This window comes from Macaca mulatta, chromosome 14, assembly GCF_049350105.2.
Source record: "Macaca mulatta isolate MMU2019108-1 chromosome 14, T2T-MMU8v2.0, whole genome shotgun sequence".
Taxonomy (NCBI): domain Eukaryota; kingdom Metazoa; phylum Chordata; class Mammalia; order Primates; family Cercopithecidae; genus Macaca; species Macaca mulatta.
In genome coordinates this window covers 50,929,150-50,948,320 of record NC_133419.1, presented here as the reverse complement: position 1 = coordinate 50,948,320, position 19,171 = coordinate 50,929,150, and the positions used below count along the sequence as shown (strand labels likewise).

Below are 19,171 nucleotides of genomic sequence, written 5' to 3'. Positions count from 1 at the left end.
ATGGGGTCTCACCATATTGCCCAGGTTGGTCTTGAACTCCTGAACTCAAGCAATCCTCCCACCTCAGCCTCTCAAAGTGTTGGGATTACAGGCGTGAGCCAACACACCTAGCTACTGCCTTTTATTCCATGCCAGTTTTTCAGAGCTGCACATATACATGCTCAATAAATGTCAGGTGAATTGAGTATCTTTGTATCAAAGTGACAGACTTTATAAAACATCATTAGGATTTTACTGTTTGTAATTATTCAGCAGACTAAATGGAGTATGTGAGTACAACAGACTAAACGTGAAAGGGCGTCACAATGAACTGTATATACAGTGGGGTTGAGTATTACTGGAGTGGGAGGACTTTAAGTTCGAAAGTCAGTATATAAGACTAAAAATCACATTGAAAAAATTACTTAAATTGCTCCCGAAATACAATACAGAATATTTATTTATTTATTTATTTTAGTTGAATACAAGCCAACTAGTGGTTTGCATTTGTGGAACAGGTGCATGTTCCACAAGGATAAACATACAATATATTTGTTTTTATTTTTTGAGACAGAGTCTCGCTGTGTCGCCTGACCAGGCTGGAGTGCAGTGGCATTATCTCAGCTCACTGCAACCTCCGCCTCCCAAGTTCAAGCGATTTTCCTGCCTCAGCCTCCCAAGTAGCTGGGACTACAGGCGTGTGCTACCATGCCCAGCTAATTTTTGTTATTTTTAGTAGAGATGGGTTTTTGGCATTTGGCCAGGCCGGTCTCGAATTCCTGACCTCAGGTGATCCACCCTCCTCGGCCTCCCAAAGTGCTGGGATTACAAGTGTGAGCCACAATATTTTAAACAACAGAATCATTCAGCAAAGAGAGGCTCACCCAATGGAAGGCATGTGGAAGAGAGACCTGCCTAAGCAAAAGGCAGATTATTACATTTCCCGCTTATGCTCCCTCCCCAGACTATATACCCATTGAGTGTGGAGGCAGGTGGGAGTTTCTGAGTTCACTATTGTGTGTGTGTGTGTGTGTGTGTATGTGTGTGAAAAGTTACATGTGCTTGATGTAACTCCATTGTTGGTCAAATAGCCACATGGTACTTGCGTCTAACTCCCAAGCTTACATGGTAGATTCCTGAGGCTACTGGTGGAGAAACTGACATCTTTCCCTTAATAGGGCTCCCAGAGCTACTTTTACCATTCTCTAAGAAATCAGGGAGATTTAAACCTACTAAGGTTTTTGAAGATTTGGGAAAGTCGGGGGGAAAAATAAACTAACATTGTATGAATTTTAGAGTTTAAAAGGTATTATTACATAAATTCTCCCTTTTTTTTTTTTTTTTTTTTTTTTTTTTGAGACGGAGTCTGGCTCTGTCGCCCGGGCTGGAGTGCAGTGGCCGGATCTCAGCTCACTGCAAGCTCCGCCCCCCGGGTTTATGCCATTCGCCTGCCTCAGCCTCCTGAGTAGCTGGGACTACAGGCGCCCGCCGCCTCGCCCGGCTAGTTTTTTGTATTTTTTAGTAGAGACGGGGTTTCACCGTGTTCGCCAGGATGGTCTCGATCTCCTGACCTCGTGATCCGCCCGTCTCGGCCTCCCAAAGTGCTGGGATTACAGGCTTGAGCCACCGCGCCCGGCCTAAATTCTCCCTTTTAACGCTCAGTATAATTCTCCAAAGGGTTTCCATAAAATAGTTAAGTAACTTGCCCAAAGCCAGTAGCAGCTAATTAGAATTAGGTCTAAAATGGGTTACTATCTGTAAATTAATTTCTCTTCAGAAAGATGTATTATCTCAGAAAATAAAATAACTCCTCTAGACATCAACAGCCAAATTTTGGATTATGGGTTTTTTAAAATTAAATTAAAATTTTTTTTGAGATGGAGTTTCACTCTTGTTGCCCAGGCTAGAGTGCAATGGTACAATCTCGGCTCACTGCAACCTCTGCCTCCTGGGTTCAAGTGATTCTCCTGCCCCAGCCTCCTGAGTAGCTAGGATTATAGGCATGTGCCAGCACACCCAGCTAATTGTTTCGTATTTTTAGTACAGATGGTTTCTCCACGTTGGTCAGGTTGGTCTCGAACTCCTGACCTCAGGTGATCTGCCCACCTTGGCTTCCCAAAGTGCTGGGATTACAGGCATGAGCCGCTGTGCCCAGCCAGGATTATGTTTTTTTGTTTTTTTTTTTAAATCAGATTATTTCCTCTAATTTCATTTTACATGGTCTAAGATAAAAATGGTTCTGCAATACCTGAGTATACCACTCATGGGAATAACAGAAGGCAGCCTAAAGATCATGCTGGAGTGGGGCTGGAGAGGATAAAAGGTTTAGGATTAAAATTTCCCATGTGTTGTTTTTATAGAAGTTCCCTACAAAGATCAGAGCTACAACTACTGCCATCTGCTGGTTGGAAAGAAAACCATTCATATGATAGTTGATGCTTATATCAGGAAGTGGTGGTTTCTTAGGTTTTAATTAAAATCACCACAGTTGAACCCTGAAATTTTTTTTTTTTTTTTTTGATAGGGAGTCTCGCTCTGTCGCCCAGGCTGCAGTGCAGTGGCGCGATCTCCACTCACTGCAAGCTCCGCTTCCCAGGTTCACGCCATTCTCCTGCCTCAGCCTCCCATGTAGCTGGGACTACAGGTGCCCGCCACCGCGCCTGGCTAATTTTTGTATTTTTAGTAGAGACGGGGTTTCACCGTGTTAGCCAGGATGGTCTCGATCTCCTGACCTCGTGATCCGCCTGTCTCAGCCTCCCAAAGTGCTGGGATTACAGGCGTGAGCCACCGCGCCCGGCCTGAAATTTGTATTCTAAACCAAATCTCCATGGATTCTCATGCAGCCAGTCCATACACTGGAGAATTGTTATACGGCTATGATAGATAAGAGGTATTATTTTTCTCCATCACTAAAAATAAGGCAATTTAATTAGGCAAATGACCAGTTGTAATCCCAGACTACTATATACAGTTGAAGCTACTTAAAAAAATAAAAAGCCAATATACCAGGCATTGAAACAATTTTATTTCACAGTTGTCTTTAAAACCACAAAGACATCTATATTCTTCATATAAAAACATTAGTATAGATACCCATACTTTCTAGAAAATGATTATACAGACCCTCTCAAAGAAAAATGTATTCCATTATATAGGTTTCAGTGAAGTTGCTTGGAAAAAACTCACATCTGGACTGATTCCTAAAACATAGCATTCCACCACCACTCTGCAACTTTTGGTTCAAAGTATAGATTATTGTCATCAGTATGTGGTGCCTATATTCTTACATATTTGATAATACATATATAGACTGGCTTATCACTTAATGTTCCATTGGTTCATCAGCCTTTTCTGCAGGTTCATCAGCAGGTTGAGCAGGCTTAACAGGGAAAGAAAAAAAGAAAATATGTAAAATGAACACTTGATCAGTATACACATCTAATCACAAATATTACATTATAAAAAATTGAGAAAAAGGGGTAAAGAGATATTCTGAATACACAATTTTAGTTCACTGTTCTGTTAACATTTCTGAGCAGTACTTTTTTTTGCTCATGATTTGAGGTGAATAAAGATTTTTTATTTAAAAAAAAAATACAGTTGGCCCTTGAACAACAAAGGTTTAAACAGTGAGGGTCCATTTATATGCAGATTTTTTTCTTTTTCTTTTTGTTTGCTTTAACTCTAACATTGTTTAGGGTGAAGCTTTTGTTTGTTTGTTTTTTTCCAATAAATATAAACTAGCAGACCAACTATGTAGCCTAGAAATATAATAAAAAAGAATAAGAAAAAGGTGTGCCATGAATGCATAAAATATATGTAGAAACTAGTCTATTTGGTTGGGTGCAGCGGTTCACACCTGTAATCCCAACACACTGGGAGGCTGAGGCAGAAGGATTGCTTGAGCCCATGAGTTTGAAACTGGCCTGGGCAACACAGTGAGATCCTGTCTCTACTAAAAAGAAAAAAAATTTGCTGGGCACGGTGGCACACACCTGTAGTTTCAGCTACTTGGTAGGGTAGGGGGAAGTGGGAGAATCGCTTGAGCCCAGGAGTCCAACCTTGCAGTGAGGTCTGATAGCACCACTGCACTCCAGCCTGGACAAGAGGGCAAGACCTTGCCTCAAAAAACAAAAAAAAAAGAAACTAGTCTATTTATGTGTTAAATGCCAGTTTATGTAATCGGTAAGGCTTCCAGTCAACAGCAGGCTATCAGAAGATTTTTAGGAGTCAAAAGTTATATGTGATTTTTCAACTGTGCTGGGGTTTGGCACTACTAAACCCCACACTGTTTGAGGATAACTGTACATATAATTTCACATTTCTGAAAACCTAAATATCATTGAACAATTCTACCATTTTAACATACTTTGTATTGCTCAGGAGTAAAAGCCTCCCTTGTATTATCACTATTAGGCTTAAAATACAATCAGCACTTTTTAGACATTCTTTTCCCCTTTACCAAACTAGTTGTGCGGTATTCCACAGCATTCTTCCCAACAGTGCTAGTTTTTACCAAAAACAGTTTAAATATTGCAAATCTTGCTCCCCCAAATAGTACCAACAATATCCTTTTCAAGTTCAAAATACTCATGCTGTAGAAATTTCCATACTAGATTCATTTTTACTTTCAATTACACAGCTATCAAATAAGCATCTATAAATAGCAAATGTGTATTCTAAACGTCCAGCAAAAAGACCCGTATTTAACCTGAGATTCACTTCTTGATGCTTTTCTCTTCATGAAGAGCCATCTTAGTGTCCAAAGCTGGCCCCCAATGAGCATTTCTTCCAGTTTCCGCTCACACAGAATCTGGGCCGGGCCAGTGACTCACTTTAACCAACCGAATGGGTGTAAGTGATGTGCCAGTCCTGCATCTCAGCCTTAAGAATGCCTGGCGGCTTTCACTTCTGACTTTTGCAAGCCCTGAGTTGCCAACATGCTAGAGAGACCCTGCTGAAGAAGTGGCCCTGAAACTACATGGATAGAGGCTCAGTCATCCTAGCAGAGGTCTTTGCCTTATAGATGCTCCTCTAAGACACCTAAAAGGTGTTAGTAAAGAAGACAGGTGACTAAAGTTTTCTTGGGTGTTCCAGTTGCACCCCACAAATGACTGCAATGTTTGAGAGATCCCAGACGAGACCAGCAAAGAACCATGTAGCTGAGCCCCAGTCAGCTGCAAAATTGTGAGAAGTAGTGTTTGTTGTTCTAAGCCCCTAAGTTTTGGGGTAGCTTATTACCTAGCAATAGATAACCAAATAATCAACACTTCTCCTCCCCCCTTTTTTTTTTTGAGAGAGAGTCTCACTCTGTCGCCCAGGCTGGAGTGCAGTGGCGGGATCTCGGCTCACTGCAACCTCCACCTCCCAGGTTCAAGCGATTCTCCTGCCTCACCTCCTGAGTAGCTGGGACTACAGGTGCGTGCCACCACGCCCAGTTAATTTTTGTATTTTTAGTAGAGACGGCCTTTCACCATGTTGGCCAGGATGGTCTCCATCTCTTGACCTCGTGATTCACCCGCCTCAGCCTCCCAAAGTGCTGGGATTACAGGCATGAGCCACCACACCTGGCCCCCTTTTTGTGTTTATGGAGATCACTGCCCTTTCAATATTTAACTTTATTCAGTTCTTAATTTTCCTGTTGCCATTTGAATTATGGGCCCATTTCAATATTTAAGACAAAATGGAAAATTTACAGATACAGCTGTGGTAAGAACAGCAGCTTACAATAGAACTAAAGCCTCTTGTGATATGATTATACCTGTGCCTTTCTCTGTGGCCTTTCTTCAAGACCTTCGAGGAATGGAGACACATCATCATCATCATAGATTGTAAACTCCAAGTCTTTACCAACAATTCCAATGGAAACATTCTGAAGGGTAAGAAATGGTAAAAGTAAAATAAGATAATTTGGATGAAAAAATACATATAATAAAATATTGGGTGAAAAAAGCAGAATAAGGATTTATATAGCACCTGAATAAAACCTTAAAAACCATTTATGGGTAGGGGAAAAAAGAAGGAAACTAGCAGACCCTTGTCATTTGCAGATTTAATATTAATACTCACTTTTGATTATCATGAGTAACTCCAAAGATCTATATTATCTACAAACTTTTTTTTTTTTTTTTTTTTGAGATGGAGTCTCGCTCTGTCGCCCAGGCTGGAGTGCAGTGGTGCGATCTCGGCTCACTGCAAGCTCCGCCTCCCGGGTTCACGCCATTCTCCTGCCTCAGCCTCCCGAGTAGCTGGGACTACAGGTGCCCACAACCGCGCCCGGCTAATTTTTTGTATTTTTAGTAGAGACGGGGTTTCACCGTGGTCTCGATCTCCTGACGTTGTGATCCGCCCGCCTCGGCCTCCCAAAGTGCTGGGATTACAGGCGTGAGCCACCGCGCCCGGCCTCTACAAACATTTTTTAAAAAAGATTATGCAGGTTATAAAGTCTTCACATTGATATTAAACAATAATTATCCAATCACTATAACAAAATGGCTTGATAAAAGTGACTAATCTCACTTTATTAATGATCATTAACTTCAAGTAGGCCTTAGTGGTTCCTGGATCCCACTATACCCATTCCTACATCATTCATGCTCCCCTTCTTTAAGACACTTCTAACATTCTCCAAGCTCTTTGCAGCTGAAAACCTTGTTCCTTTATTACTGCAAAAACAGAAGCAATTGGAAGAGAACTTTCACAAGTTCCCACTGTATCCACTCTTTCCTATACCTATGTCCCTAGATTCTCTCCTTTCCCATTAAAATTTCCTCTCTAAGGCCAACCCTTCCATCTATGTACTATTAAAGGACATTGCTCTAACAATTTTCTCATTATTTTTCCTCATAAATGCTTCCCTAAATTTACTTCGATTACTCTCACAATCATGCAGCAAATGTGATGTAATTTCTTCCATCTTAAACAAAACAAAACAAAACAAAAAACAATTTATCTCTCCTCTTCCAGTCACCACTCCATTTCTGTGGACCGTCAACAGAAAATATCCTCCAAAGAGCTATCTCCAATTCCTCATCTCCCATTCTCTCCTGATTCCACTATCACGTTTTTGCCTTATCATTCCATTAAGGTTGTCTTGTCAAGTCCTTAGTGACAACTTCATTGCCCTTCCTCCTTGAAAGTTTATTCATTTGCCTCCAATGCCTTATTTTCCAAGTTTTCCTCCTACTTCTTTGACCACCTTTCTCAGTCTTTTTTGCTAATACCTACTCATCTCCCTGTCGCTAAAGGTTAGAGTGTTCTTGGTCCAGTCCTCATAATGCTTGTCTAACTATTCAATTCCTTTAGGAATCTCTTCCAGTCCAGACTCTAAATGCCATTTCTATATAAAGACTTCAAAAATTTGAAATGTAGGTTGGATCACTCTCTGTGGAACTCCATTGGTTGCTTATAACTGCTTACTCTGTACCGTCAATTGGACAAAAAGGCATTTCAAATTTTACATGTCCACAACTGACTGCCTGACCTTCCTCCCCAACGCCTACTTTAAAACCTGTTCCTCCCACTGTCTTCTTCACCTCAGTAAATCATAAATCTTTCCTTCCAATTAATCACGCCCAAAACCTCAGAGACATTCCCCGCTCACACCCTACCACAAATCTATTAGCAAACTTTTTGGTTGTAATTTCAAAAGATATACAAAATTGAACCACTACTCTTCATCTTAAACTCTGTCACTCTGTTCCAATCGCTATCATCTCTCACATGAATTACCTGAATAGCCTTAAAACTATTTCTACCCATAGCCCCACTATCTATCTACCCCTACAATCTGTTTTTTTTTTTTTTTTTTTGAGATGGAGTCTTGCTTTGTCACCCAGGTTGGACTGCATGCACCACCACGCCTGGTTAATTTTTTGTATTTTTAATAGAGACGGGGTTTCACCATGTTGGCCAGGCTGGTCTCAAACTCCTGACCTCAAGTGATCCACCCACCTCAGCCTCCCAAAGTGCTTGGATTACAGGCATGAGCCACCACGCCCAGCCCACAATCTGTTGTTAAAATGCCAACCAGAGTGACTGTTTTAAAACCTAAACCAAATCATGGTATTCCTCTGCTCAAACTCTTAATAGCCCACTCAGAGTAAAATGCAGAGTACCCACAATGCCTTATGGGAACTCCATTACCTCTCTGATTTCTTTCCTTTTCCTCTTGATGATAGATCCCAACACTACTGGCCTCCTTGCCTTGAATACTAGGGCCTTTGCATTTGTATTTCCTAGAATAATTTTGCTCTAGACATCTGCATAGCTCACACTCACTTACCTCCTTTATATCTTTTCCTCAAATTTAATTTTCTTGGTGAAAATATCCTTGACCACCTACCTACATCCAATTAAGTCATTCTTTCTCCTTTTACCCTTTTTTATTTTTTACGTAGCATTTATCTTCTTCTAATATACTATATAATATACTTATGTGTATACTGTCTTTCCCTACTAGGATGTATGTTCCATGAAGGAAAAGGTATTTGTTGTGTTTACTATATTTTGAATGCCTAGAAAGTGCCTGCACATGGTAGATGCTCAATATATATATATTTTTGTTAACTAAATAATACCAAGATAGGCCAATCTGCTGAAAATAACGAAGGACATTTTGCATGAGATTTACTGGTTTTACTGCTTTGTACCAAAAAGAAATGCTTAAAAAATAAAATTGGATTACTTAGCAAATAGCTTAAAGGGAAAGAATCTGCAAGACAATCATATCCCAAATTAAAGAATATTGTATATATACTCCATTACATTTATGCAATAAAGGTTTAAACTGTAACATTAATATCTACAATTGGAAAAGACAATACTTACCTTTGTAGTTAGGTCCTGTTCTGCAGGAAGTGTCTCTCTTAAGGCACGCAGACCATGTTTAACTAGTTCATTTAAATTGCCTATATGTAATAAATCAACAATTATTTCTTAATTTCATTGTTAGGCTTCTGTTATTGATCAAATCTACAGTCTGAAATTGTGGTTTTTAGTTACACACTAAATTTATCACAGTAAAAACAGCCAAGTTTAATGCTAGTCATACAATCTTTTAATAGCATTCTGTGACATTGCTGATCATTATTTAATGAGAGGACTCATTATTTCTGTTACAATTTTGATCTTCTCTTTTGCTAGGTCAAATCAAAATCCCGACAACAAATTATACAACTCCAAGTTTTGTAGAATGTGTTCTGTAGAATCCTAGTCCCTATATTTGCTCATTGTAAAAAGGAATCTCCAACTTATTCTATGTGGCCAGTATTACTGATACCAAGAATAAAGACATCACAAGAAAAGAAAACTACAGACCCAATATAGATGCAAAAAATAATAACAATAATAAAAAAATAAAACCCTCAACAAAAACTACAAATGGAACCTGGCAACATATTAAAAAATTATATACCATAGACAAGCGAGATTTATCCCAAGAATGATAAGTTAGTTTAACAACTGAAAGTCAGTGTAACACACGTTAACAGAAGGAAGGGGGAAACCTGCATAATCACCTCAAGAGATGCATAAAAAGCATGTGATAAAACCTAAAATCCTTGCATAATAAAAACACAAAACTAGTAATTGAAAGCAACCTCTTATAGAGGGCATCTACAAAAAGCTGACAGGTAACATCATTTTTGTTTTTGAGACGTAGTCTCGCTCTGTCGCCTAGGCTGGAGTGCAGTGGGGCAGTCTCGGCTCACTGCAAGCTCTGCCTCCCGGGTTCATGCCATTCTCCTGCCTCAGCCTCCCGAGTAGCTGGGACTACAAGTGCCCACCACCACGCCCGGCTAATTTTTTGTATTTTTAGTGGAGACGGGGTTTCGCCGTGTTAGCCAGGATGGTCTGGATCTCCTGACCTCGTGATCCACCTGCCTTGGCCTCCCAAAGTGCTGGGATTACAGGCGTGAGGCACCACGCCCGGCCAGGTAACATCATTCTTAATAGTGAATGACTAAAAGCTTTTCCCTTAAGTTAAGGAACAAAGAAAAGAATGTTTGTTCATGCAACTTCTATTCATCATTGTACCAGAGGTTCCAGCCAGGGCAATTAGAAAGGAGAAAGTAAAACTATCTCTATTCCCAGATGACACGATCTCAGGAATCTATAAAAAAATGACTAGAACTAATAAACGAGTTCAGCAAGATTGCAAGATATAAGATTGATATACAAAAATCAACTGTATTTCTACGTAGTTGCAATGAATAATATGCAATGAAATTAAGAACACAATTCTGTTCACAACAGCACCAAAAATAATAAAATACTTATAACACAAATATGATTTGTACATGGAAAACTACAAAACATCAGTGAAAGAATTAAATACCTGGCCGGGTGCAGTGGCTCATGCCTGTAATCCCAGCACTTAGGGAGGCCGAGGCAGGTGGATCACCTGAGGTTGGGAGTTTAAGACCAGCCTGACCAACAACATGGAGAAACTCTGACTCTACTAAAAATATGAAATTAGCTGGGCGTGGTGGCGAGTCTGTAATCCCAGCTACTCAGGAGGCTGAGGCAAGAGAATTGCTTGAACCCGGGAGGCAGAGGTTGCAATGAGCCAAGATTGTGCCATTGCACTCCAGCCTGGGCAACAAGAAGAGCGAAACCCCGTCTCAAGAAAAAAAAGAAAAAAAGAATTAAATACCTAAATAAATGAAGATATTCCATGTTCATGGATCAGATGCCTTGTATCATTTAAGTAACAGTACTCCCCAAAATTATCTATGGATTTATTGCAATCTTTAGGAATTTCCTATGCAGGTTGAAATGTGCTAGGCAGAGGGTGCCGATATGAGCAGTTCTGAATCAAACTGGACACTGAGTTTCCAATGAGCTTCCCTGGGCAGAAACATCACATACATATTGCTGCAAGTGTACTCTGTGACTCCTTCTGGGAAGGAAAGAGCATAAGAAAGCCTGCACATAGATTCCTCTGGACTGTATTTTTCCTTAATGATCCACCTATGTATTGTTATTTTATTGTTATAAGTCTTAACCTGGGAGTACAACCATATGCTGAGTGCTTTAAGTCCTAGCAAATCTCCCAATTTAGGGGTAACCTTGGGGACCCCAATCCATTTACCATAATTTAAAATGTTAAACTTTAAGCAAGCATTTACCAAGCTTATTTGTCCAAGGAATCCTCTTTTCCCAAAGTTAAACCTATTGTCATCCTACAACAGTTTGCTTTGAGTAATGTCAATTAAACTATTTTTCTCTGCATTCACTAAACCCCAAATATTTCCTCCAAAGAATGCTATGTCACCAGAAAACAGATAAGATGACAAAGAAATGTAAAACCCAATACCCTCCTTCCAATGCAAAGCAAAGCAAAGCACTTGAAAACCTGCCCTGTCATAATATCTTACCTCTTTTATCTTCTTTTCCCTCAGCTACACTGCCTTTTTATTTCTTGTTTATGGACTACTAATGCAGAAATGTCTGTGTGGCTTAAAATAAGACTCACAGAAAACTAAAAGTGAACAGAGCTTACAACTGGCAGGTAGTATAGTGGTTCTCCACTCTCCACTCCACAGGGCACACTTCTGACCAACTGAATCAAGAATTTTCAAGGTTGGGAACACATTTATATTTTGAAAAAGTTCTAGTCGTGATTGAAACTACGGTATCAATTTTAACTTCTGGCGGTAACCAGAAGTTGAAGTTAGTATATGTGACAGAAACAAACTCTTCTGGGGCTTAATTTAAAAAAAAAATTCTTTCTGTAAGACTGATAGTTTTATGTAGTTAGGATACTATATTTATTTACTATATAGACTGGAAGAGGCCAAAAAAAAAAAAAAAGCAAGGCTATCACTTACACTCCATAAATTCAGACATATGTCTCTCCAAGTAAGTACGAGCTGACTGGGATCGGGCTCCAATGGACATGGCTCTGCAGTCAAAATAGTTAGCAGATGGACAGGTTTGGAAAATGTGAGGGCCCATATCCTACAAATAGAAATAAATACACCACATAATTATTTATGTTGGTTGAACTAAAATTTATAAAAATTTCTAGTTAATAAAAAAAATCATTAACATATAACAATATTCAATGAACTTACATCATAACCGGCAATAAGCAGCCCAACACCATATGGTCTCCGGCCATATCGTTGTGTTGGTATCTGGGTCTCTTAGACTGGTTAAAGAGCTTGTTTTAACAAGGAATGAAGTACTATCTTTATTTTCAAATTATACATTATTAACAAAGGTATCTGGCTTATTCCTTAATTGTTATATAATCCACCAGAGAAATAACGCAAAAGGACACTATTTCTTTGGCCTAATATAAAATGTTTGCCTTTCTACCAAATCTAAGAAAGAGTGCCAACAAAATGATTTCTTCCCATGTAAAACCTGATTTGTTTTGGATACAAGGGGTCTAGGATTTCTTGGGACATCTAGAACCATTAGGAAACTTTAAATCCCCTCTAAAAAGATGCTTAATTTTCCTGAAGTTGGGCTTATCTATGTCTAGCAAATATCAATTGCTTATAAAGGCTAATGAAAGAGCAACCCAATTTGTTGTTTTAAAGTTTTCACAATCTTACCTATGTCATGTTATTATCATATTCCTAAAAATTAACAGACGTATCAAAACCCTTCAAAGTTCATATCCATAAATGCTAACATAAAAAGGATACTGCTTCCAATTAGAGATACAAGACGAGACACAGGCAGTGGTCTATCAAATACAAATCTGGAATCCAAACACTCCTGACGCATAAAATTACTAAAAAAGAAACAAAGTTTAGTAATTGCAAATTATAGACAACTATTCCAATCTAAATTGTTTGATTTCACTTCGCATTATTCCAAGTGTTTACATGGATCACATCCACATAAGACAGACAGAAGGTAAGAAAGACATGCCTGCAAGGGTGCGTTTTTGTGCCAAACTCTGGAGCCACATAAGGTTTTTAAAAAATACTGAAATATTTTTTAGCTCTAGAGAATCTTTGTCTCACAGCACTTATAGAACAGAGAAGGCTGAACAAGAGAAAAAGAGCAACCTCTCTTCTCTTATCCTTCCCACTGTCAGCAATCTTAATTCTAGATCTTGAACCAGCAAAAAGATTATCTACTCTGTCTTTTTTTCTTGAAAGCAGACTAACATTTCCCCGAAAGAGCAACTATAAGAAATGGAAACCACAGCAGAGGGCATCTTTACGTGTTCCTGCCACTGTTACTTCTATTCATAAGAAGCACTCTAGAGGAGATAGTGGACACTAGCCGCTGAGTCTCACTGTTAAATCTGATGAAATTCAAGCAAGGTTAACACTGGGGAGAAGAGAATTCATGCCTATAAATAAGATCAACAAGAAATGGATATGCTCCTTTCTTTCAATGTTGCTTTGTCCAGTATATATGTATGTCACATCTGATCACCACATGGTTGACTACAGGAACCAAGCTATTTGTTCAGTACTTGTATGCAAGTCCATTTCCCAATGCTGTCTAAAAGTAAACTGCCCAATATCGCATGCAATAATCACATGTGGCTATGGAGCCCTTGAAAAGAAGCTAGACTGAATTCAGAAGTACAAAATAACATACCAAATTTCAAAGACTTAGTACCTAAAAACGTGCAATAACTCATTAATAAAGTTTTTATATTGATTATGTGTTGGCATGGCAATATTTTATAGATCGAATAAAATAAAATGTTTGATAATACATTTTCCATTTTGAAGAGTAGGTGGAAACCCTTAAGGCTGTCATTATATTGCTGACTTAGAGTAAGGGACTGGCTGAATAACTTGAAATTCTTTCCTTCTTTTTTTTTTTTTTTATACTGAGTTTCACTCTTGTCGCCCAGGCTGGAGTACAATGGCATGATCTCAGTTCAATGCAACCTCTGCCTCCTGGGTTCAAGCGATTCTCTTGCCTCAGCCTCCCGAGTAGCTGGAATTACAGGCGCCTGCCACCATGCTCAGCTAGTTTTTTTTATTTTTAGTAGAGACAGGGTTTCATGATGTTGGCCAGGCTGGTCTCAAACTCCGGACCTCAGGTGATCCACCTGCTTCAGCCTCCCATAGTGCTGGGATTACAGGCATGAGACACCACGCTCAGCCTGAAATTCTTAAACAATAGCACTACTATTTACACTGCTTTTGCTGCTGCTGTTGTTTTAAGAATAGGGTCTCACTCGGCCTGGTGCTGTGGCTCACACCTGTAATCCCAGCACTTTGGGAGGACGAGGCAGGCGGATCACAAGGTCAGGAGTTCTAGACCAGCCTGGCCAATATGGCAAAACCCCGTCTCTACTAAAAATGCAAAAATTAGCCGGGTGTGGTGGCACATGCCTGTAGTCCCAGCTACTTGGGAGGTTGAGGCAGAAGAATCGCTTGAACTCTGGAGGCGGAGCCGAGATCATACCAATGCACTCTAGCCTGGGTGACAGCATGAGACTCTGTTTCAAAAAAAAAAAAAAAAAATAGAATCTCACTCTGTCACCTAGGCTAGAGTACAGTAGCACTATCATAGCTCACTGCAACCTTGAAATCCTGGACTCAAGCAATCCTCCCACCTCAGCCTTTTGAGTAGCTAGGACAACAGGTGTGTGCCACCACACTCAGCTAAGTTTTAAAATTTTTTGTAGAGATGGGGATTCACTATGTTGCCCTGGTCTCATATTCTTGGCCTTAAGCTTCTCAAAGAGCTGGGATTATAGGTAGGAGCCACTGTGCCAGGCTCACCCTTATAATTTATATTCTTTCTTTCCTAATCAAATCACAAATTTAAGAGATTAGTTTTAGCTAACTGCCTGCCATCCACAATACACATACTCACATAATACCTGAAAGGCTCTGTGTTAGTGCTTTACGGTAGGCAATTTAAAATATTTAAAAATAGGCTGGGCATGGTGGCTCACACCTATAATCCCAGCACTTTGGGAGGCTGAGGTGGGTGGATCACCTGAGGTCAGGAGTTCAAGACTAGCCTGGCCAACATGGCGAAACCCCGTCTCTACTAAAAATACAAAAATTAGCCAGGCGTGGTGGCGGGTGCCTGTAATCCCAACTACTCGGGAGGCTGAGGCAGGAGAATTGCTTGAACCTGGGAGGTGGAAGTTGCAGGGAGCTGAGATCGTGCCAGTGCACTCCAGCCTGGGTGGGTGTGAGACTCCATCTCAAAAATAATAATAATAATAATAATAATATTTAAAAGTAGCCTTGATAAAGAAAACACTGGAAAAAATTCAGTGTTTAGGTATTTAGCCCAATCTCAGATACTAAGTGGTGAAGGTGAGAACTCAATCTGTGCAATTTCAAAGCCCTATCTCTTCATTTACATATTGCCTTTCAACCATAAATAATCTGTCTCTTCTAGACTCTCACAGAAATTTTTCTGTTATATTATAGATAAACCAGATTTGAGTTTATAGATAAACTTGCCTTCAAGTTCTTTTAAGACAAGATCCATGTCTGAGTCACTTATGTATACCCTGCAGTATCCAGTATTGAGCATTGCAAAAAATAAATGTCTAATAAATACTGATGTATTGAAGAAAACAAGCACAAAGAAAACATGTATGGTTCAGCTTCTCCTTAGAAACCAGACAAAAGTATCAACCTCTTCTTAGACATAACAGGGTCTCAAACAATATACATTGTATTAACAAATATCACATTACTCAGGGACTTCTAAAAAGTGCTGATGTTTAATTTTATGAGTTATTCCTATGGGGATCAAAAAATGGAAAATTTAATAACAAACTCAAACCCACCAAGGTATTCATAATCTTAATTTACAAGCATTCTGGCAGACAACTTCCTAAAATATCTTATCTGGATCTTTTTGAGAAAACTAATCAATTATGAATCAAAAAGGATGTTTATTTTTCATGATTATACTTACCATAACAGTCTAGCATCAGCAGTAAGCCCCGCAATTGAGATACCAATATGGTTGTCAACATGGAGAATTTTTTTCTGATGAGCTGCAAGCTCTGATTGTGCCCTCTAAATGGAGACATTATAAGATGTTAAAAAAAAAAATGTAAAAATAAGTTTACAACCTTACTGTCTATGGTGAAATTTACATTAATAGTTTTTTACAGAGGAAGACATATTTATTACTTTACTTACTTTCAATGCAACCAACACTGCATGAGTTTTTGATTTCAGACCAACTGTGGCTGAACCTTGTTTAACAGCTTCCATTGCATATTCAATTTGATGAATCCTGCCCTAAAGAAAAAAAAAAACAAAACCACATCTTAGAAGGCCTTTTATAACTTAAAAATTAGAGTTTTCAAATGTCAGGTGGGCATAGTTAAATCTCAACTGATTTTTTTTTTAAATCAAGAAACTTTTTTTTTGAGACAGGTTTTCACTCTGTCACCCAGGCTGGAGTGCAGTGGCACAATCTTCAGCTCAGTACAACCTCTGCCTCCTGGGCTCAGGCAATCCTCTCAAATCACCGTCCCCAGTAGCTGGGACTATAGGCAGGCACCACCACGCCCAGCTTATTTTTGTATTTCTTGTGGAGACCAGGTTTCATGTTGTTCAGGGTGGTCTTGAACTCCAAGACTCAAGCAATCTACCTTCCTCGGCCTCCCAAAGTGCTGGGATTACAGGCATAAGCCACTGCGCCTAGCCAAAAGCTTCTTTTAAAATAAATTTTGTTGTATATACTTAAGGTATGCAACATGATGTTGTAAGATACACATATATAGTAGGGTCACTATCGCAGAATGAACACATCCATTGTCTCACATACTTACCCATTTTCCTCTGCTGTGGCAAGAGCTATCAACTACTCACTTAGCAAAAATCCTGAATACAAAACACTACCTGCATTATTAGCTGTAGTCTTCATGTTGTACCTTAGATCCTTCCACTTGCTCAACCTACATATTTGATACTTTGTATCTCCTCTTTTTTCCTCCCCACTGCTATTCCCTACCCTGGTAACCACTGTTTTATTCTCTCTCTCTATATATTTGCTCTTTTAAACAAAACATTCCACATATAAGTGAGAGCATGAAATATTTTTCTTTCTGTTTCTGGCTTATTTCACTTAACATAATGTCCTCTAGGTCCATTAGGAGACCTATTTTAATTATAAATGCAACTTCCAAGAACGACTAAAATATTATATTCCATTTTCCCCAAGCCTATGCTCTCACAAGCTTCTAAATATATTGCAGCCACAAAAAGCCATTTCACAGAAATAGTTTAAAAAACATTATTTTACCTGCGGGCTCCAAACAGTGACATCATTGTCGTACTGATTTCGAAACTAAAAGTAAAAGAAAAAAAGACCTGTTAATAGAAGAACATTTCAAATCCCAACTCTAACATTCATTAAGAAATATGCTTGTGTTTCCATTCAATGTTAAGGCACTCTGTTCATGCAATCTTACTGGAAGATTACTACTGTACTCAGACGTAAGCCAATTCTACATTTACCATAAACTGGTGGGAGAGGGAGAAGCAGATCTAAATGGGTCCTATTTTTCCAACCTCTTATTCTAAAACCCTTCATAGCAATCCCTTTAGGCTCAATTACTAAAGTTCACAATCAACTTTCTTGCCTATTTTTGCTTATGCTGCTCCCTTTTATTGGGACCTAATAAATGGTTAAAAGCCTTTCTCTTCTTTAAGTTAGCTTAAATGTCGATTTCTGGAAGTCTTCTCCTTTTCTTCCCAAATCCCCCTAACACATACTCCCACAGTTCTTTATCTAAACGTCCCTTTCTGTTTTTATGATTAGCTTTTCTTCCCAAATCCCCCTAACACATACTCCCACAGTTCTTTATCTAAACGTCCCTTTCTGCTTTTATGATTAGGGACATGTATGACTTTTGAACGTTCACTGTAGTTATGCTTGTACAAATGCTCTGTCTGTATATTCATATTGAATGAACAAAAATGTCCTCAGAAAGTTAGAGGTGGACACAAACAGCTGCAGCGATAGAACCATTACGGCTATTATGACTATTATAATAAGTCTAGCAGTGCTGGGGAGACTAATCACGGGAGTGAGATTGAGTGCGAGCACAGCACTGGAAACCCAGAACCCTATGTTGTAACCCAGATTCCATCACTTCCCTTCTCAGCCTCGGCTTACTCATCTGTAAATAGGTGACTGGACAAAATTATTGAAAAGGGCCTCTTCTAACCGAAGTCTAGGGGAGAGATAAATCAGACGGACCCACCAGGAAAACGGACGCGGTCCAGGAACACAAACCTGGGGGTCAAGTCCGCACTGGTGGTACAGGTAGGCCTCCAAGTCTCTGTCTTCTCCTCTCCCATACACAGCACTAGGGGCTATTCTGGACCGCTCAGAATCTACTCCACTGAAGGAACCTGAGGGGCGAACTCATCTAGCTGACAGAGGAGGAAGTGTCGGAGGCTCCCCGGGAAGCGAAAGCGGTGGAAAGGCCGCACTGGCTACCGACAGCCCCTAACCCGGCCAGGCCGGAGATGCTGAATCACTGCCGGAGCCCGGCCGTCTGCCGAGGCTCCCATACCTCGTGGCCCCGGGCGGCGCTAAGGATGACAGGAGAGGTGGCTCGTCATCCCCGAGTCACCGGAGCTCTGCCCTAAACCTTCCAGAGGTCGGGATTCAACGTACCATGTTGGCGGCGCGGGCCTGGTTGCGGCCTCCAGCAAAACTGAGAATCAAGGAGGTGCTGCCGAAAGTATCGCTCAGCGATCTACAGAGAAGTCTGCGGGAGTCTGATGGCGGCGGCGCAGGGTAGCGCAGTCTATTCCAGAGATATCGATAGGCTTGCAACACTTCCCCTTCCTTAAAACTCTCCGACCGCTCGGCGGCGGGCGGAGCCTGGGAAGATCTAGTAACTGAGATTGGCGGGAAACCCAGGGCTGGGAGTGCCGGCGGCTGAGAGCTGCGGGGGACCCCCTGTCACGTAGCCCTTCTTGGTTCCTGTGTATTGCGGATTCCCTCCAGTTTCTCCCGGTGGCGGGCTGCATCTAAAGTCTTACGAGGCAACAGCCGTGACTCCGGGTGATACTAGCTCTCATTCACCGTCCACAGATTTTGGGGTGTTACGTGACTGAAAGAAACGAGGCTGCAGGAAAGCCCCAAGATAACGATCCGTTTCTGTGTGTCAGCCGTATTCTTCCTCGAGTATCTTGTTTGTGTACATGCTTTTATTTGTATTAAGGTTGGTGCAAAAGTAACCGCGGTTTTTGCCATTTGGCAA

General features: G+C 40.2%; 1 protein-coding gene across 3 annotated transcripts; it reads right to left on the bottom strand.

Moving 5' to 3' along the window:
• Positions 1-2,982: 2,982 nt before the first annotated feature.
• PSMA1 (proteasome 20S subunit alpha 1) lies at positions 2,983-18,685 on the bottom strand. 3 transcript variants are annotated; one of them, XM_077960497.1, is made up of 10 exons: positions 18,193-18,685; positions 17,197-17,241; positions 16,086-16,187; positions 15,856-15,959; positions 12,639-12,727; positions 12,057-12,127; positions 11,811-11,940; positions 8,809-8,888; positions 5,741-5,851; positions 2,983-3,358 (listed from the first exon to the last, which is right to left on the bottom strand). In XM_077960497.1, the coding sequence occupies exons 3-10, from the start codon at positions 16,158-16,160 to the stop codon at positions 3,302-3,304; spliced, it is 717 nt and encodes a 238-aa protein (XP_077816623.1). In that variant the 5' UTR covers positions 16,161-16,187; positions 17,197-17,241; positions 18,193-18,685; the 3' UTR covers positions 2,983-3,301.
• Between the last annotated feature and the right edge of the window lie 486 nt (positions 18,686-19,171).